Source organism: Anneissia japonica, unplaced genomic scaffold (genome assembly GCF_011630105.1).
Source record: "Anneissia japonica isolate Jap-2015-1 unplaced genomic scaffold, ASM1163010v1 scaffold287965_len1858130_cov191, whole genome shotgun sequence".
Lineage (NCBI taxonomy): Eukaryota > Metazoa > Echinodermata > Crinoidea > Comatulida > Comatulidae > Anneissia > Anneissia japonica.
Window position 1 is genome coordinate 866,592 of NW_022748342.1, and position 21,966 is coordinate 888,557.

General features: G+C 34.9%; 2 protein-coding genes across 2 annotated transcripts; one reads left to right on the plus strand and one right to left on the minus strand.

Moving 5' to 3' along the window:
• The first annotated feature begins 6,760 nt into the window (after positions 1–6,760).
• LOC117120869 (cell adhesion molecule 2-like) lies at positions 6,761–12,117 on the plus strand. Its single transcript, XM_033265964.1, has 2 exons — positions 6,761–10,694; positions 10,734–12,117. Exon 1 carries the CDS (start codon positions 7,359–7,361, stop codon positions 9,192–9,194), a length of 1,836 nt encoding a protein of 611 aa, XP_033121855.1. The 5' UTR covers positions 6,761–7,358; the 3' UTR covers positions 9,195–10,694; positions 10,734–12,117.
• Positions 12,118–17,046: 4,929 nt separating this feature from the next.
• LOC117120860 lies at positions 17,047–21,403 on the minus strand. The gene has a single exon (XM_033265954.1). It carries the CDS (start codon positions 21,051–21,053, stop codon positions 19,188–19,190), a length of 1,866 nt encoding a protein of 621 aa, XP_033121845.1. The 5' UTR covers positions 21,054–21,403; the 3' UTR covers positions 17,047–19,187.
• Between the last annotated feature and the right edge of the window lie 563 nt (positions 21,404–21,966).

A 21,966-nucleotide genomic window follows, 5' to 3' on the forward strand; every position in this document is an offset into this window, starting at 1 on the left:
ATGAACAAAAGTGATGTTATAAACGTACCAGGCACAGCCCGTCAACGAAATTTGTCCTTAACAGTTATTATCATCATCATCATAATCATCATCATCATCATTATCATAATCATTATTATTATTATTATTATTGTTATTGTTATTATTATTGTTATTGTTGTTGTTGTTGTTATTATTATTATTATTATTGTTATTGTTGTTGTTGTTGCTTGTGTTGTTGTTGCTTCTGCTGCTGGTGTTGTTGTTATTTACGTAAAAATGGTGTACGGTAAATCATTTCTATACGCGTTATCATTTACAGAATTATAGAGAAAATCAAAGATGTACAGAGAGGAAAGTGTAGATGGTGAGCATAAATGAAGAAGTGGAGTTGAATAGCTTGGTGGTAGATGATTGCCTTCCGATCCCAACAGTGGTCCTGGGTTCAATTCCTATGACAGCAGCATTTTTTCTCATGACTAAGCCAAATGAAACTAGAAATTAGACTAAATCGGGGCAGTCACCAATTCCGCTCCCTGTAAATCAAGACACCTGATCCCTGATCGTCGGTGGCAGTCTGAACGAATCGTCATTAAAAATGATCCGTTGAGAGCACTTCGTGAAGCTACGCTTTCCATGGAACTGTCAAAATACAGGGAAACAAACCCCGCAAAAATAGGAAAAAATGAATAGCTCATTTAATATATTTAAGTAACTTATTCGCTTCCACTAAGAAACAGATTGAAAAATGTGTTTTCTTTGATTTACAGAGTACAGACATTTTACAAAGAAAAAATCCTTATATTTGGTAATCGAATTAAGATTTTTTTAGTGAAATGTCTGTAAATCGGTGAAAATAATTTTCCACCTGTTTCTTGGTGGAAGCTAATAGTTTATCTAATCTCTTTAAATGAGATATTTAAACTTTTATTTGATTTGTTGATGTATTTCCCTGTCTTTTGACTGAGAGTACATTTTTGATATACAGTATACAAAATAGGTAATACCAGTGCCATCCAAAGCAGGCACATGGTATTCACAGGTCACCATTTACGTGAACATATTTTGCAAAAGAAAAAGAAATTAAAAAATATGTTTAATAACTATTTAATTTTAAACAGATGGAGCTGTTCGAATGTGCAGAGTGAACTCTTCCTTCTCCATTGATTCTCCAATTTTTTTTTTTTTTAATTCTCTGATGCATCCATTTAATTTTCCCCCGTTTGTCCTAGTTGCTGCAGGACATGAATAAGACAAAGCTAGCGGTCGGTGCTATTCAGGTTTCCGCCCTCTCTATGACTCAACATAGATAACTTATTGGTTTATACAGACCAGGCTCTGGTAATTTCATTGCTATCTAAAAACGACTTTGAATTTATTTTAAGCCTAAAACACTGCATTTAAAATCAAGTGGATAACCGTTATAAAACAATAACACTGTTTTAGTTTTAGCGTGTGTTTTTGGTTAATGATGTGACGCCCTTCTGTCTTGTTAAGATTTGTAACTTTGCTTATATCCATTTTTACTTCAGAAGATTGTATACGAGTTAATAATAATAATAGTAATATTAATATAAAATATATATTAATATTATAATAATAATTTCAATTATGTTCAAAACTAATAAGTATTATTTGCTGAAAATCTGCTAAGGTGTCACAGACGTAGTGTCTCAAGTTTACAACACAAAAAGCCTCACGAATCATTCTTTTGACCTCATTCCCCAACCCTTTTTGAAAATATTACCCAACTTAATTCTAAAAGAAACGCTTCTCTTAAATAGCCCAATTTCCTATTACATCAAACTTATTAACCAACAGCAACCATGACAAGGTGAGATGCCCCCTCTTTTTATTTTTCACTTGCTCAAATTATTGGTTGTAATTTTATTGTTATTTCAATTTTTCAAATTTTTTTTAAATTTTTCTTATGTTTTAATATTTTAACTGTATTTTAATAATATAGATCCTTTTTATAACGAATTGTGAATTATATGTAATACAACATGTATATTGTAAATAACATGCAATTTGGCCTTTGGACACCATATGTTATTGTTTAAGTTGAGATGTTAAAGTGATAATATATATATATATATATATATATAATATATATATATGTATATATATATACATACATACATACATACAAATTTAAAATAAATAAACTTTACTGAATACAGCAAAAAGAAAAACACTTTCATTTATTATAATATTGAGTAGGCTTATAATACATACATGGTACATAAATCGACAGTTTACGCGCAAGTACCAAGCTCCTGATTGTCAGTGTTGATGAAGGAAGTTAGCCTCTAACTTGAACTTAATTACGTCTATTGATCACTCAAGTAATTGTATCCTTCCACGTCCCTGTTAACTTTTCTAAGGTACGATAATAGTGTCATCCCGGGGCCCAGTTGACCTTCTAACTTACTGGCAAATTCCTTATTTCCGCATCAGCAAAAATACATCCTAAAAATGCTATTCAATTAATATTTCTGACTATTAAAATATAATTAATGTGTGAAATCATAAACGAACTTCTAACCTACTTTTGCATTAAGCATATTATATAATATGATTTTATAAGTGATTTTATAATGACCTTATAACTTACTGGCAAATTCCTTATGTCCGCATCAGCAAAAATACATCCTAAAAATGCTATTCAATTAATATTTCTGACTATTAAAATATAATTAATGTGTGAAATCATAAACGAACTTCTAACTTACTTTTGCATTAAGCATATTATATAATATGATTTTATAAGTGATTTTATAATATAAGTCTACAATTATCGATTCATAATGAAGTCAGTTTCCAAATACTGAAGTTTCAAAGACAGCACTATAATTATAATTCTGCTGCAACGTTATGGGATGCTCCCCAGAGGGGAGAGGAGGGATGGGAGTGATTATGTTTGTGTCCCATAGGTATGTTTAATCCAATGTCCGGGTTAACCGTTTGAAGCGCATAGGGGCCATGATGCGCTATATTATTCTACCATTATATGATATAGTATTTACAGATAAACAAGATATTAAGGCATTGGGCAGTAGACCAGCTATGTTTTTCGTATATAATAGAGCTACTAATACTAGAGTGTGTGATTTTAATTAATTTACGGCGGTACTTGAGTGTACATTATTTATACAAATTAATGATTTATTTCAAATGAATTGTATAAAGAGCGGCTATTTTTTTTTTCTCACCTATCATTTAATCTTACATTATTTAAACAGACTTTGGCTTTGGGGTGTACGTGTGTGCCTGAATATGAATGACTAGTATCGTAACGTTAAAATGGTTCACTGCTTTTTCGTAGAGGGCGATATGCTATGGAAGGCTGATGTCTCGTTAAAATCGTTGAGTAAGCCAACTGACTATTCGATACAAATCATACATTTTAAAATTAGTCAATTTAAACAACCCAGTAACACTTGAGCGCCATCCCCCACTTACCGATGCCATTTTCTGTATTCTTCCAAAGCGTTTGATAGAGTAGATCATAAGAAATTACTTAGTCCCTCTATAATTATGGTATCCAGGGCAATGTTTGGCAATTTCTAGCTTTGTTCTACGTTGGCCTAAAGTCAGTCAATTACGTGGGGGGAGGATTTCTAGTCGTATTTAAGTTACTTCTGGAGTTCCCCAAGAATCAGTCCTGGGGCCTTAGTTGTGTAATTTGTTTATAATTGACTTGTCGGACTCGATCTCATCATTTATTCCCCAAAATGCTGATGACACCCTTCACTGTCGAGTCATGAACGTAAGTAGGTTTTCTAGGCTTGCAGAAAATTTGCTTGCATACTTCGAGTATCATCCATAAGGTATCTTGGTGTTATCATAATAGTAAATTGGAATGAGGTGAACAGGTTCATCATGTTACATCAAAGGCCTCCAAAATGTTTGGTTTCATTAGACGCATTGTTTCTTTTAGAAACAGTTATGTCATTATTAAGCTTTTTAATGCATCAGTTGGTTATGTGGAGTTTAACTGCTTTTATGCCCTTCCATAAGGGTCATTTACAGACACTGTATTAGAACATGTTCAAAGAAAGTCAGTGGCGTAACCACGAGTATTGGGGCCCGGGGGCTAGAAAGTGTTTTAAGGGCCCTTGTATATCAGCGAAGTATACCGGGGTGGGTAATCTCCCTAGAGATAATTGTTAAGACTGAAAAGACTATTTAATTATTAGACGATGTCAAAAAATATCGTGTGACTATTTAACAATTATATAATCAACACCTGTCTTTAATTTGGATACTTGCGTGCAACGTATATGCGTATGTGCATTTTAATAGCGTGCATACTGTAGGTTACTATCTTAATCATGAATGTATTGGTTCCAAATAAGAGTTGCCAATGTAACTAATCATTATCAAACATTTATTCAATCAATCAATTGTTATCAGGGGCAGATTCAGGGAGCACGGGGCTAACCATTAAAATAACTATTAACATAACAATTCAGTCCATAATAAAATGCTGGATCTTAGTAGGAAGGTGACCCTGGCAGCTCTACACTTTAAAATCATAGAAAAAGTAACGTATTGTCAAGGCATTGTAGTAAAGTACTATAGCTGGGTAGTAATAAGAGGGGCCCCCGTGGCAACTCTGGGACCCATTGGGACTATACCCCCAGGAAAGCACACAGGCATTGACTGTTTAGGCTTGGTAGTAAAGAGCTAGGTAGTAGTAGGAGGGCCCCAAGGCTCCTCTGGGGCCCTTTCTGGGTGGGGCCCGGGGCTGTGCCCCCGAGATCTCACGGGCGTTACGACACTGAAGAAAGTTCACAATGTCAAATTTTCATTATCAAACCTAAGCTATACACAAAGATTTGATTAGCCTAACATAATTTTAATTGAAAATCATTTGCAATAGGCCTAGGCCTATATATATTTTTTTAAACTTTTTACATAAACTTTTTACAGTACATTTTTTAAGCATGCCTTTGCTAGGACAAATGCGTTGAAATGTTGTTCGTTCAATTATTTCCCCAGCGTATTTTAACTTTAACAATTTTATAACAAAATTCAACAAGTCATTTTACATTTGTAACTGATTTGTTTGTCACCCATTATTACTGGTTAACGTCTTTTTTATTTACGATTTGTTGCTTATTTTAGCAGTTTTAATCGTTACTTGATGTGTTGATTTTTACTGTTTGAATATTTTTATATTATAATTTATAATTTGAAGCAGTTTCATATACTGTTTGTTATGGGGCTTTGAGAAGAGCCCCTTGATGGCAGTCTTCTTGAATTTTGGGCAAACCTGCCTACGAATCCAATTCCGCTCCGTTTGAGCGTTGGATGACGCCACATCGCGACGTTTAATGATTGTCGGTGACAGTCTGAATGGATCGTAAATAAAAACAATCTGCTGCTCGCGCGTCGTGGCGTTGCGTTCTTCTGAGGATCGCGTCGGCCAACGACAGTCGGTCGCAGAGTGTGCCTGCTTCTTAAGACCCCGGCCCAGATTACATCCATCATGTCTAAAATACTAGTGTTGTTACCAGTGAATGGCTACATTATTTTATAATGTCTTGAGAGTAGCAGATCACATAAAAAAAGGTGGGTAGATACGACATTCCAGTTTCTGTCAACATTTCCTGTCTTCTTGTTATTAGTTTACACTTTCATTTTTAAAGCGTTTACGTCCAACGTTTCTAAAGGTATACAAATAATATAGACCTACATGAGCATTCATCGAACCCCTCTATGCTGAGCAATGATAGTTATTGACCAAAAAATACGTTTGCTTTGAAAAAATAATAATAATGGATCGGTGCACCTTTCAGTGACGTACCTCGGAGTCTTGAAATTGTGGGTGGGGGGATGATGGGCCAAGAAGCTGAAGTGGGAGAGGGGATTGATGATTAAGAAACTAGCTCGCAAAATAAGGTACAATAATATGAGGTGATTTTTATCTACTTGATTTTGCTTCGAACATTTTCAATGTGGGGATGCGACTGGGGACGCATGTGCTTTTTAGGGGGCATGCGCCACATCCTCCACACCTCTTAGATACGCCACTTGGGCACCAGTGTTTTTTCCCCTGTCATGCAGGATAGAGTACATCTACGTCGTGTCGACCAAGGCCTAGCGTTACCACTCGAGCTTCTGGCACTCCTTCGTTCTATAAAATCAATACGACTCTTCTACAAAATTATACTGCCATAAAATATGCTTCACGAATTTGCTCTGCTTTCTCCCATGAAACAGAGCATTTGTCGTACCACTCTTTACACGATCTCTCGACATTCATTTCCTGATTCTATTGAAAACTCCATGACTTACTCATTCCAAGATTTTGTTATGTACCACTTCTATTTGAAAATATTTACCCGCCAAATACATCCTATTAGCCAAAATTTATACCTTACAAACGAAAATTACATAGTTGCTTCCGTTTGTAATTATTCTGTAGCCCCGTTCCAGTGGTCTCTTTAAGATCTTGTGTTGGGCTAATGATGTTTAAAAAAATAATAAGCACGCCCTCTTCGACTAAACTTTCTGATACAGTAGGAGTAGGAAATAAGGCAGAATACAAAAAAAGTTTTCTGAAATCGAGCATACTTTCACAAAAAAAATACTACTGGTTCTTCATGTTATCAATGAAATCTACCTTGGGGGAAAAAATTTGGGACACTAAGCTGTAAATCCGAATTGAAAATATTTCGAACTAAGGAGAAGATGGAAAGTAAGTATATATAGGCCTATTACTCATCAACTAATATTTATACTACCTGGAAGCATTTAATTAAAAAAGTGTATAGATGATGGTAGTTACTTGTATCATGGAGTTAATATACTAATTATGATTTTTGATTGAGTAGGCAGTTTTTTTGAATTTGTATTAATTTTTTTAGTGGATTAAAAGTACGCGATCATAAGAGATTGTTTTTTTCGATATTGATAAAAAAAAAACGATGTGCTTTGCTTCGTTTGCAGTTACTTTGCACTTGTTGATACAACATGTCGTCTACTTTGATCTAGAACATGATGGGGTGATTCACTCATGGACTGAAGTTCATGAAATAATGAAGTCTTGTTTTATGATGACTCAATGCTCGAATTTGTCTTAAATATACCGTTACCGGTTGGTTGGCCGGCCTGTCTTGTGAAACAAGCGTCATAGATTGCTTCATCAACAAAAAAGCGTCCGTGACAACCACCATCCAACATCATAGGAAATAGTATACACAACAACGGTATACGTCCATATATGCAATCTTCCGACCTTCATTTAGTTTCTACCAGTGACGTCATCCCAGCGCTGTTCCTCCGCCATAAAAGTTTACCTATGTGCGACACTCAGCGAATAATTGAGAGAACGAAGTCACGGATTAAGTTAGACAATCCAGGAAAAAATGTACGAGAATATGTGTACGACCGTGTTGTTGGTCCTAGCGTCTGTTTTCCAACTTTCAATTGGCATCGATTTTCTAGTGAAACCGGACGAAAATGTGCGGGTTCTCGTCGGTAGCACAGTTACGCTACGGTGTTCTTTTTCAAATAAAGGTAATTTTGACATTTACTGGTTCAAAGCGGACACAATGACTTACATATCATTTGAAAGGAGTTTTTACATGTCTATGCCTCGATATCGAGTGATTGGTAACGTAGGTGAGTACAATCTTCAAATAACAAACATTCAGGTATCTGATGAAGGTGAATACCGATGCGGATACTTTCCAGCTAATTCCCAATTTCGATTTGCGAGAGCTATCATTGTCGTCCTAGTAAAACCGAGTATAGGGTCGCCTATGTGCTCGACACGTACATCCGCCCCCATGCTAAGGCCAGGTGATTTAGTCAGCTTGGTATGCAAATCATCAGGTGGTCGACCCCCAGCGTCACTAAGATGGTTCCGTGGGGAGCAGGCAATTGGTGTATCACGAATTACTACAAATGAAGTATCGCCCGTCCTACAGCCGGAGGACAATGGACGTCAGTTCGTTTGCAAGCTGAGTCATGAAACGTTGAACAAGCCAAGAACGTGTAGTATCGTACCGTTAAAAATTCTACCTGTCGTTATGGTGCAACCAGATGCACTGACAGTTGACGTCGGTCAGGATGCATCGTTCCGATGTAACGCAAATGGCATTCCTAGAATTAAAAAAATTACATGGTTAATAAACAATACTATGGTAAATAACGGGATGGATGGTCGCATATTTCTACAAGATAACTCGTTCGTCCTAGTGATTAAAAACGTGACGCTTAGGGACGATAACACTTTGGTAACGTGCAAGGCAACAACGCCAACTGGATTAGCAAACATGGACTCAGGAATATTATTCGTAATTAAAGATTACAAACCATCAACGACACTTCTCACAACGCAATTACAGACAACTGAACAATTTACCACGGGTTATCAAGAAAACGAGTTTATAAATGCTAAAGAAAACAATAAAAAGCAGATATTTGGTGCAATTTTTGGCTCTGTTTTAGCTTTTTTATTTGTGGCAACAATTTTGTTTATTACCGTCCGTTTGTGTGTGCGACGGCGGAAGAGGAGACCAGTTAGTGAAATGAATATGTCTCAATTGCGAGGTAACGGATCTGTGTATTCGATGACTAATGACTATGGCCCAGCACCGACTGTCACAGATCCTGTGCCCAATCAATACAAAACACTAGGCACTGACGGAAAACTCCCCTCCGTATATCAGAATCTGATTGGTAACTCCGTACAATCTGCATCCGTGTCGCAGGTAGTAGGCTATACTAGCGAAATACCGAACGTAGACAATGAAGGAAGCGGAGAGTACTACGAAGTTGTTGCAAAAAATGATGACAATGATAATGATATCAATGATTATGAAACACTGGGACGTGATAGTAATGGTATCATAGGCCGTACTCCTCCAGAACGGCGGTACGATACACCTTGTTCGATGTTGTTTTCAGTAAACAACCAAAATACTGACAGGATAGTGTCGGAGGCCTACGACGGCACATACGAAATTCCAACGGCTTTAAAATCACAGGATCTTCGACAATCGGATACACTTGACAGTAAAGGTTACGTATGTCCAAAACAGCTTTACATATCCACAGACCCTATGGCCAGATCGAATGAACATTTACTAGGTAATAGCTGTGACGGCGGCAAAGAACCATTAGAAGACTATGTTGACATGGACAAAAGTAATCGAACGACTATCATCTACCAGCAGTCAATAAACTCTGGTGAATAAAATATTTGATAATAGTTTTGGTAATAATACTCGACAGAAACGAAATAATATATTCTGAACTTTCAATAACTGTAAAAATAATTTTCAAAAAACAATTAAAATAAAAATTTAGTTCCGTATTTTGCCTCTCTCCTCAGGCTGGCCAAAAACTTTGTGTTTTATGTTGTTTTTTTTTTTTTGCGGGGGGGGGTTCTGTTTTTGCTTATCATTTATTATGCCATTAATTTTCTGTTTTCTTTGTTTTTAATTAATTTATAGTCATATAATTATAGTATATATTCCAATTTTTGTTTTATGTATTTAGGGTCCTTAATGCTCAGCTTATGCTGGGTGGACCACCCTCACAAAATATTGTTGAATTAAGTAAATAAATAAAGTCAAGCATTTAACTCAGTATCTTAATGGCATTAGGTAAAGGTATAAACATAAAATCGTAGTATAATCGTAGGAAGAAAAGCTCTGTGGTGTTGAAAGACTGTAAGGTATTCTTTCAGTATATTTAGGCATTTCCTCTGCACATTACAGTAATATTATATTATTTTTGCTAAATTTTTCTTATAGGCATATGAGTATTACTATCACATTAACTTTTATCGTTACTATAAATAATACTAAAGTCAATATAGCCCACCTTAAACTGATGATTACAAGATGACTTTGTATATTACGTATATTAAGTATTGACGTTTACAATTTCTTTAAAATGATTGTGTCATCCTGGATAAAGATATTAGTAAATAAATAAATAAATAAAACCAAAGAGATTTAAACACTTTCACCCAGCTTCTATAATATTCTCATTTTATTACTATTATCAAAGGTAATATTATTTTTAATATGACTATTATTTATGCAAATAAATTAATTTTGCTACTATGTATAACGATTATCATTGTTGTCATTACAATTATTACTAATTAAGATATCGTATTAATATTGTAGAGAAGAATAGGAATAAGATGTTAAAAAGCGTACGGATGATTTCATAACGTTCGCAACGTTCTACGCAAATCATTGATCTTTCGTTACATATTGTAGCATTAAACATAAGTAGGCCTACACCTGACTTATGTAATCACACAACATGACATAATTATTATTCACACACGAATACCGATGTTATCCAATTAAACTTGTAATAATGCAGTTTGTGGGGGAAAAGTGTGATGCGTATGCGTATGATTGTATCCTACACACCCGTTAGAGTAACATCCTCAAGTTATTACGTATATTGTTGTTAAATTATTTACACAATTGATTTAAACACAGTGTATGCATTTACCCACGATGTGTGCGCTACGAGTGTCAAATGATAATCATTTCAGCTATTGCAATGCTACCCACCTATGGTTTACACAGTACTCTTAAGCGAAGTGTTGTCTCAAAAAAATATATAAATAAATAATCCAATTTTCAGAAATTTGAAAAATAACACATAACAGATCGGTACGGTTCATTTACACGTTTTCCAGCAAAGCATAATTCGTTTTATGTAAAAATGTTAAAAATAAGAATGAAAAAAGAAAACACTCCCACTAGGAGAATGAATTTAATCTTTTAAATTATTGATACTGGGTATCTTGTTCAGTAGAAATCTACTGTGCCCCCACAGTAGATATCTACTCATAATAAAACTTAGGGAGTGGAGTTGTTTCAATTTGTGACGAAAAAGCTATCACATAAAAATTGAAGCTGGAGAATTATAGAAGGGAATCATTTTAAATATAAATTTAAAATCGTCCCACCAAATCCGATGTACACTTTTTTTTATAAGAACACTGAGGCGGAAATTGCTTGAAAAATAAGAGGCTGAGATAAAATAAAAAATAAATAAATAAATAAAAGACAATTTTTTTTATTCCTTATGTGCAGTAGGTGTGACAATGTAATACCCTCTATAATTCAGTACAGTAATATCACTGCTGTACAATAGTAATTTAAAATGTGTGTAAAATAAGAACAAAATAATAATATGAGCCTGAAATTGGCAAAACAGTTAGAACAATGAGTTTCAATAGTCTTTATTTTAGAAAAAAAATATGTTATTACGTTCAGTCTTGTTTATCCCATTAATAGCAATGCTTTTTATTAGTCAGTTTACTTTCTAGACTAGAAAAATATTTTGAGAAAACTTATTGTTGTTAACTTGTTTTAAACTTTAAGAATCAAACGGCAAAAATGCATTGTTCTGTCACAATCTGTAATAAAAAAAACTTCCTTCCTAGGTCAAATACCTGTACAATTTCCGTTAAGTACCATTTACATATTGAGGTCCCTTGCTCAGATTACACTCATCAAAACAATAATATTTGATCCGACATTGCATAATGAAGTGAGAGACTCATCTGACTTCTGAACAGACATTTACACTGAAGAAATATCACTCCATTATCACATAGATCGTCTGAAAAAAACGTTATCTGTTGAGTCATAATTGGTCGTAAAGTGCTCTTCTGAAATTGTTTTAATAGTGGTTAATGTCTACATTATTTTTAGCGTTTTTAGTCTGTATTATATCAGTTTTATATAACGCATACTGCGAATGCTTCGTTGTATAATGATACTAAGCATATTTCCTCGGCTCGGTCCCTGGACAGAGATTCACAGGGACCGAACTCATTGTGACAATACCAGCTATAGCTCATTATTATCAAACTCCTAACAGTTTTAAATAATTACTAAAAAAAAATTTCGTTATTGTGCAAAGAAGTCAATACAATTATAAACACTTCAAATTTTATACAATCTAGTAACAATAAACGTATAGGCCTACTTCCTTATTTCAGAAAGCCAATATTTGTTCAGTTATCATTTTTTGAACTATGACATGCATGGCCTATTTTACAAACAGTTATTAGGCCTATTGTCAATAGATTTATTAATTGTTACTTAGGCATATATCATTTTAGCAGTATTTTGGGAGGGTGGTCCATCCAGCAGAAGCTAACCAACAATTACGATGTAAAATAAATTATAATTGGGACAAAAAAAACCCACTAAAATTATTGAGATAATAAGGAAATTATTCAGTGAAATAAATATAATTTTATCATCATCATCATTACTCTCTTTAATTTCTCTGTTTAGTTGCCCTGCGAGAAGGTGTTTTTAAACAGTGTTAAAACAGTGCAACATACTAACTGGTTATTTAAAAGTTCTTCATAAGAAAGTCCTATACTGTATATAGTTTCAATAATCTAAACAATTTTAATTTAACCCCACTGATGATTCTATTGGAACAGGACTAAGATTACATCGTTCTCAATATAAGACTGAAAGTTGGATTCTAGGTGGGCATAACTATATACCTTTTATTTCAGAAAACCTACAGCCCCAGAGTTCGTGCAAACATCTCATTGCTAAGCTTCATTCCCAGGGCCTGCACAGAGACAAACGAGTACCTCTGTCAGTATAACATTAGGAAAAAAATACTACTTGTGTAAATTTAGGGAAAGCTTGCACAATCAATCTGAGTAATCATGCATGCCGCGTTCTACTTTAAGATTATACAGAGTCCTTATACATATAGGCCTACTGTATTACAGTGCTACTTTCAAATTTGGCCTATGACATAAGGGGATAATAATGCATAGTTTCTCAGAAGATCATTGCTTCACGGTAGGGTAGAGCTGATTAATACCTTGCTAAGTGAGGCCTGCTACTGTGTAATTTTACTATTCAGAGTATGTAGGCCTATTTTATTTTTATTTATTTTTTAATTTTTTTGTAGTCTGTTCACCCACATTGCCCAGTACAAAAGAAGACAACAATCAAATTCAACAAAAAAAAGTAACATTCAAACACCGGATAAAATGAAGCAAAATCTGAATCGTAAAAATTCCAAAATTAAACAAATGGAACTGATGAACTAATACTCTTTACATTACTGAATCACACACGCTTGCCAAATGCAGCTTGTGGAAGGGCAAAAAATAGGAGGTGGTTAACTATAGGGAAGAAGGAATGAAAAACATAGAGGATATATTTAGACAAATAGGCCTACCATAATATGTGGCAAAGACAAGCCAAACCAGTCACTCGTCGCAAATCCTGTCTCAGAGATATTGGCCAAAACATGCTGGAATGCCCAAATTTTAAAAATCTATTTGATTGCACTAAACTAACCTTTATATATCTACACATCATGCTATGCTGTTATTTTCCCCATTTCCAATGTTAAAACAACAATTAATGATTTGGTCATGATTTCTGCCTGAGAAATGCCTAAAATCATAAACTTTGAAGAATGATTTCTCAAATATTGTTCTTTAAACAGCTGTATGTTCAAAGGCTTGTAATTTCTTTAGGAAATATCGGATTTAAATAATTCTTTAAGCATTTTATGGCTCTCATTTTACTGTTAAAAACTGTATTAATAACTAAAATTCAGTTTTTGCTACGAGCGACTGGTTTGCTTGTCTTTATTTCAATAAAATTTTGGAAGCTTGTGTTTAAATCAACTAAAACATGGCAAACTTTAAGCACAGTGCTTGCTAAAATCTACAATGCTCATTAACCTACATGCATGTTGTCAAAAGAATTAAAGAATTACAGGTAAAGTTGTTTAATAGGAAGTAACAATATAAATTATCCTAAGGTAAAGCTAGATAAAACAGGACCACCCAACATCGTGCACCCACAACTGCCCACCCCACTTTAACAACGGTATACAGTATTCTATTTTGGGTGGTTTTTGTCCAAGTGGTTATTTTCCTGGTTTGATTTTCGAATATATAACAAGTCTTGACGACTTGCTTATTCAGGCATATATTTCTGTATAGGCCTACTTAGATTTGGATTTTTAATCAGTAATATCACTTCCTATCACTTGTTTTATATACAGCGAATTTCAATGTCATTTTGTTTTGTCATCTCAATTAAAGTCCAAATGTAATTGTCCGGAGTGACTGTGTGAAATTCGACACCTTGGTTCGACGTTTGGACATACGTGGAAACATTATGACTTGACAGAAATTATCGATATAATAGCAAGCGTCACCACGTTCCTGCTTTTTCGGAAGTAATCAACTAAACAAATACCATTCTGTATAATATATAGCACTAACACTCAACAAGAAGACCCAGTAAAAAAAAAGGTCATATAACTGTGTAGGTACTGTAGTCTTATAGCTAAAAAAAAACCCAATAAACAATTGTACCTAGGTACGGTCTTTTTGTAACGCTATATAAATTGTAACGTAAAAGAGGATTCTGCGAGAGTGAAAAAGTCGTCCTAGCTAAGTCTTGAACCCAAGACTGGTGGGAACCACTAAACCGTTCGCATTTTGCTTAAGCTAGAGGCCAGAAAAGTGCCTGAATAAAATTCTCCGATCTACCAAACCATAATGTAGGCAAAATGGCCCCGGAAACAATGGCCCCTGAAAAAGGGCCTCGGAAAAAAGTGACCCCTGAAGAAAACGCCAAGAAAGAACGGCCCCGGTAAAAAGGGCACAAAATGAAAGGTACCGGTAAGTAAAAATGGCTCGAATGATAAAATCCAGTAAGAAAAAAACTTCTAACTATTTAAACTATTTACTCTTTGTAGTATTAGGATTTTTCATGGTTATGTTTCATAATTTTTTTTTTTTATATGAAAAGGACATAGAGGCAACTTTCTTGTATTATGAATCCAATTCCGCACCGTCAGCTGATTATCGGTGGCAGTCTCAACGAATCTTCATTAAAAATAATTCGTTGTTTATTATTATTATTTTATAATAATAATAATAATAATAATAATTATTATTATTATTATTATTATTATTATTATTATTATTATTCAAATCGCATTTAAGTTGTTTGTATATTTTTCTATTCTTGTCTTTTTATTAAAATTATAAATAGACTGGAAGATTAGAATTTTGAACTCTCAGAACACAGCATGGTTGCTCCACGGAAATGAGCAAACCGGGGGAGTGTTATGTTCACATCAGCAGCTGCAACAGGCCCATCCCGCGAGACCTTAGTCACCGACGACCCAGGTCCTGGAGTTCCGTCGATACTGAAGTAACCCACGTCATCTGTCAATACCCAGATTTGACTCCGGCTTCCATGGTTGGTTTGGTGGTGTACGTTACAAATTGCCCTGGAAGAAAAATGGGCTAGGAAAAAATGGCTAAAAATGACAATTGAAAAGTCGGTCCCGATATAGACAGCCCAAATGACAGGTCGAGCTAGAAAATTATACACTAAGATAAAATATTTAATAGTGTAAAAATTATGTTTTAATATACTTAATAAAAATGTGATTTGGTTATTATTTCTTTCTAAATCTATGGACTATTTAATTAATTTTTATATAGTTCCTGCAAAAGGTTTGACATATTCTTTATAAAAAAAAAATCTAAATTATTTTAGTTTTAAAAAAAGCAAATGACTTATGTTGATTTATTGATGAAAGTTTTGCTACTTGCAGCATTTAATAATAATAATAATAATAATAATAATAATAATAATAATAATAATAATAATAAACATCGTCATGGTCATTATCATTAACATCATCTTCAATATCACCATCACCAATACTGCCAACATCACCATTACCATCACATGCAACCATCATCATCATCGTCATCATCATAAACAATATTTGTCTTAAGGGCTATATTGTCATTCTGAGGCTTTTTTAAGCTCTTGAACATGTGTAATACTAATTATGGTCCATGTGCAAGAAAAAACAGATAATATAGAATTGGTTGTTTATCAGGTGTACACCACCAAAAAATCTTCACTATTATATATATATTTTTTGTTAGAAACTGATTTTGAAATCATTTTGGGTTGTTTGACAAACTGTAAGCTACCGTATAGTTATCAGAGTGAGCTTTTTGTATCAAGGGTCATCTTGTTTTGCTCCGGATTGGTGCACGATGAAATTATTTAGACCGCTTCATCAACGACAAAATTAAAATAACTGAATGCTTTGGTAAGAGAGTATATAATTCATTAACAGCTCAAACCTTGGCCCAATGTTTATTATTAGCGTTTGGTATTTGCTTATGTACCGGTACAGTACCGATCACAGACAGTGCACTTTTTTGGACCCGGTGAACGGGCGGACAATCTGCAGGCAGTGGACGCTGGCAAAATCAGAGTGCGATGCCCAGAGGCTAGATTTTCTTCCTTGGCGCCACAGGCACGGCAGGCCCCACGTGCACCACGGGCAACACAAGCTTCCACAGAGAACGCAGCCACTTTAAATACATCACATTTTATAAATTTACTATCACAATGTAGTACATGTACTTCACGTTTTACCATTTTTTCTAATTAAAATTAACCTATAATATATAAAGATATCGGAAAATAATGTATGTAGGCCTAAAATGTATATAACAATTAAGTTCGTCTCTACGGTATGTTCATTTATGCATACAGTACCTGTATGTATTTACATAGGCCTATATGACGTATCGATATAATATAGGTATGCCTACTGTACATAAATAATTTACTCTTAGCGATCTAATTAATTTGTCTGGTAAATTTCATTTTCGATTCAGATAGATGATCATATTATTGATGATTCTAATACAAATGTACCTCATTAGGCTTATCTGAAATTGTAAGCTATGGGTTACAAAAATGGTTTTTTTTTATATTTAAGTCTAGGCCTATCGTGTGCTTAGTCCACACCGCGGGCACCGAGTAGCTTTAAATCAGTAATAATGTTCTTTTCTAAAATAGTAGTGTAGTGTGTGTGTGTTGTTTTGTTAAAGCTCCAATAAATAATTATAACGCTGCCCTCTCGGTTGAAGAAAATACATTACAGTACTTTCATCTGCTTTCCTTTACTTACACTGTTGAATGTTACATTGTTCATGTTCCGAAACTTCAATCAAATCATAAATGTTTGATAAAGCAATAACAATATCGAGGCATACGTCGACGCTTTTGTTGTAAGATTTATGTCGAAAATAATATTACAGAATGACTAAAGTGGGGGCGCTGTCATAAGATCGCAGTTACCGGTAATACTATGAATCATTGGATGTCACCAGGCAGTGATAGCGTGTATGATTATACTTTTACTTTTATCATTTCAAAAAAAAAAAGTGGTTGTAGTAACAGTCGCTGGTCTTATCGACGGTCGTCCTTATAATGCTATTGTCATTTTGCTTGGAACTACCGATTGCCTTCGCAGCATTTTTTACAATTTTCATAAAACTAGTGGCATGCTACATGATGTCAGTAAAAAATTAAGAAAAAAATAACCCCATTCCGTTCGAGTGATGAGCAAGAATAAGAAATCGTCGGATAGTACTAAACAATAAGGTATTATTGGCTGAAAACCCTAGGAGAACTCTGGGCATATTCTTTTGAAGGAGATATACCAACCCTGTCATAGGTACCTTTAAGCAAATACTCGCAATGCCAAATAGTTCCCTTTGGAGAACCCACGTGCATGTCCAACGGATGATGATGACAGTGCCGTCTCCTGTAAATATGAAGGTTACTACTACGGGCCCGCTCAGCAAAATTGTTTGTCATGCATAGGGCTATTTCATATTATATTATTTTTTCCATTGTATTATAATAGTAAAATCACAAAGTCTTATTGTGGTGAAGTGGTTATGACGTTACAGACCACGGTGACCTAAAATTCAACGTCAGAGTATGCAATACTAGTCTATGAAAACTTTAAAATGACAAAAAATATTTAAAAAAAAAAACAACCATAAATCCCAAGGTCGAGAAAAACCACAATGTATTAGGAATGGTATTGAAGCGTTTACCTATTGTTTAACAAACAATTGTTCAAATTGAGCTACTAAAAGATTCAACAAGGGATAGAAACCTTTTGTATAATTTTGGAACGAAATAACGAAAACTTCATACTTCATAACAAATATTAACGTTGTTTTTTGGATCTCGAGGAGGCAATACATTTTACCCCAGCCACCATGTGATTCACCCCTTTTCCATTTCGTATTGCACATTGTATTGAAAGTGTTTTAATACAAAAACTTAAATTATATACTACTTTGCCATCATTAATCACAGTAATCAGAAGCAGTAATGGATTGAAATCCTCTATTCAATTATTAATCTAGACTTTGTTTAAATCCCAACGTGAATTGCAAAATTCCATAGTAACTCATTGATGTACAATACTATGCCTGATGCCTGAATACCACGGGCCAACCTAACAATGAATGACATGTTTGCTACCAATCATGTACGTTTTTACTCACAGTACAATCTGTAACAATAAAACCTAGGCCCTACTATGATATGAAATTCATTGATAATGGTAGTTGATAATATGGTTGATTATATAAATAATTGATAATTGAATATTATAATCATGTTTTATTGGATCTAACAAAATCTTATGAATTATTCTTTAACATATTCATTCTGACACCTTGTATAATACGATTCGCGTTTAGTTTCAATTATTACTAATCTTCTGAGCGTAGTAGGCCTATTCATTGTGATTCAACGGTTTACTAAATATGGGCTTCCCCGGTTCAATATCTGCGTTTCCTTGGTAATGTGTACAAGGCCAAATCAACTTATAAGCCTATTTAAAATACTATCAAGTATTGTCTAGACCTGTTTAAAATATTATAGGCCTATCCAATTTATATTCAAGACTATTATACATTAAACATGGGTCAATCGCTTTTGCAATTGGTCCTTCGCTAGAAAAGATAGGGCATTGCCTTCCGCCGGGTGAAGAGAAACATATTTCTATAGTTGTAGTTAATTCAACATTTACCGTACATATTATGTGTATGATTGATCTTATACAGCCTAAAACTCTTTAAATTTTTATCCACCACCGTAGTGTTTGCTTGATTAAGTTTTCATCGTTATCGTTGAGAAAGAGAAGGAGTGCTTGAAATATCCAGTGAATGTTATGTCTATAATTTCAACGTACAGTATACGTTTCAACTTTGTGTAACCGTAATGCATGTATTTTATTTAGAGTTTGCTACATATCCATACTAATAGTAGGTCTAATTTACGTAAAAATGCTCATTATTACTTTACACTGGTTCGTATTTCCGCATATTCATTTCCCCGCAGTCTTAGTAAAACTTGCATTAAAGTCGGTGACTCGTGCGTTTTTTCGTGAAAGTCTAAATCTGCGTAAACTAAATCCAGTCCACTGGTCAACTGAAGTTTTGGTGGTTTCAAAGGATTGCCTTTAGAAATGATTTCCAAATTTCCAGGATGAGTTCTTGGTCTAGTATCAGTGTCTGGATTTGCTAGGCTCATTTTTCCAGACACATCGTCCAGCACACACGCACAGGTCACTGGATGTGATTCATATTTACATGTATAACTTATGAGTGAGCAATTGTTTGACATGTTTTTGGTGATATTTTTATAAACAGACCCTTCTTCAAATAAGAATAGTTTAGGTTTCTTGAAGAGCTTTTTGTTACTTTTCGGGTTCTCCTCCTCAAATGGAACAAAGTCATATAGATGCTCACTAATGACTTTCTTTGGCTTACGCATGCTTTCTTGATTTGCAAATCGGACTCGTCTTGGTTTCTTCGGGGGTGCGCTACTAAAAGTACGACTAAATCTTATGATTATTTGCATAAAACTGAATCGAGAACTGTCGCCTACGGTCGCAGCATCCTGGAATACCGCTTCCCGTTCCCCAGTTGGTACAGCATTTCCAGATCGTTGTCTGTTTCTTCTTCTTCTAGCAACTTCCACTGCTATTATAATAATGAATATCAAGACTAAAGCACTAACAACAGCAATCCCGCTTCTAAGTCCTCTTTGATTGCTATTAGTATTAGTAATGTTAGGCACAAATGTATTAGTTGTTTCGTTAAAGTACAGTAACGTATGTGTACGGGGTCCTGTGTTCGTTGTGGTCCTTGTAGGGGTAGTGACGCGTGGGCGCGGTAAAGCCACGTATAATACCGTATCTCTTGACCCTCGACGTCGTGTATCTGTAATTACTTCACATGTGAAACGAGATCTGTCATCATCAGGTTGAATATTAATTATTTTTAGTATTTTATTTTGTACAAAAACGCGTTTACTTGTAATCAGATCAGTATTAGTAATTGACCAGCTATATCGTGGCTGTTCGGTTGATTCTAAACCTCTCGCAATACAGGTAAAAATAGCTTCATTTCCAACCTGGGCCTCAATTATCGGTGGTGCGATCTGCACAAATAACGATGTCTTTTGTGCAAAAATAAGTGGTACAATTCGACATGTTTTATACTGGTCCGTTAATAGGTCAGTTACATTACAAACAAACGCGACTCCGTAGTCGTCATGTGTGAGAACAGTATGATACGATAGGTATGGTTCACCAACCTGGCTTACAAGCGTGGTGCCACGTTTGATCCAGCTAAGTTTTGTGTTGGGTGATATAGTCAAACCTGCATCACAATTCAAATCAACTGAATCGTGTGGTGATATTCTATCCAGCGACTGGTCAGGGTAGCAATTAGGATACACCTGAACCGATGTATCCTGAACTACATCCAGCTTGATAGATTTTAAGCTAAACACTGTTTTATTTCCTATATAGCCACAGGTATACATGCCAATATCAATCACACGTACGTCTTGAATATTTAGATCAAAATTATTGCCGAACGATGGCGTAATGGAGTACCGACTCCCGAGATTGGGATCTAGAAGTCTGTTAGTCTGTCTGTCATAGCTTAGAATAGTCTCCGATCCATAGGTCCAGATTATCTTTGCCGACCCTTTCTCTCTTATCTGACACCGTAAGCGAACGTTTTCGGTCGGAGAGGCCGCATAGTTAACGGGGCCTAACACTAGGCGTACACCGGCACATTCGTATTTAAAGATTAACAAGCACAAACAAGTACAGATCCTTTTGAAAATCGCCATTATTCCTATATGCATCAGCTCCTATATTACTGCAAAGTTCTGCTTCGGATCAGACGAAAACACTCCTTAGATAAAACTGGAACTAAAGCATAAATTTGCATATCGACACGGCCAACCGGATCCGAATACTAGTAGCGCTTTCACATATTCAGAAATTGTGACCTAAAATTCTTGGTTATGATACAAATAAAGTTATTAGATAGTGCTGTAAATTTTCTAATTGTGATAATTTCCGTATCCTTTAAAGCTGAAAAAAGGTTTTGTAGACTCGATAGACACACTAATGGAAAGTTCCGTTTCTGATAATAAAGCTAGAGCTTGAGAGCGGGTGCCGGTAATCACATATTTTTGGACGCAATGTACGGCAGTTTGCATGTACTACCCACCTTTGTATCGAGGCAAGCTCAGTGTCATATGGGGAACACCGATAATCGTTCTATATGCAAAATAAAGTTTTTGGACGGAAGGCGCTAGCTTTCCTAAGGGTCTATGAAAGAAATGTGGTAATAATGAATAACTGTACATTGATGTGTGATTCACAGATTTTGCATCATAGGACATGACACAAACCTATGGAAAGACATTTTGTCTGCACATGTCAATTTAAATTGCTTTATACTAAAAATCATTATATTATTCATCAATCAACACCATTATCTTCTTCATCATCATAATCATAATTTATTATAGTTATTTTCATGGCGCGTAGGCCTATCACTAATAAACAATTAAAGATTCTGTACATCATCTGTAAGAATAGGCCTATGTTTTTCTTATCGGCTTTTTAACTTCAATTAAGAACCTTCGTTCTTTATACTGGGTATCCTGTTCAGTCGATATCTAGCTACTGTTCTCTAATGTCGGGAACTCACTACGTCGTACGACGGTCGACGGCGGTCATACGACCATCGTACGACGAATCCAACTC

Bases quoted from the DNA above. Each gene is read 5' to 3' on its own strand.
- LOC117120869 (XM_033265964.1), top strand. From the start codon at position 7,359: ATGTACGAGAATATGTGTACGACCGTGTTGTTGGTCCTAGCGTCTGTT.
- LOC117120860 (XM_033265954.1), bottom strand. From the start codon at position 21,053: ATGCATATAGGAATAATGGCGATTTTCAAAAGGATCTGTACTTGTTTG.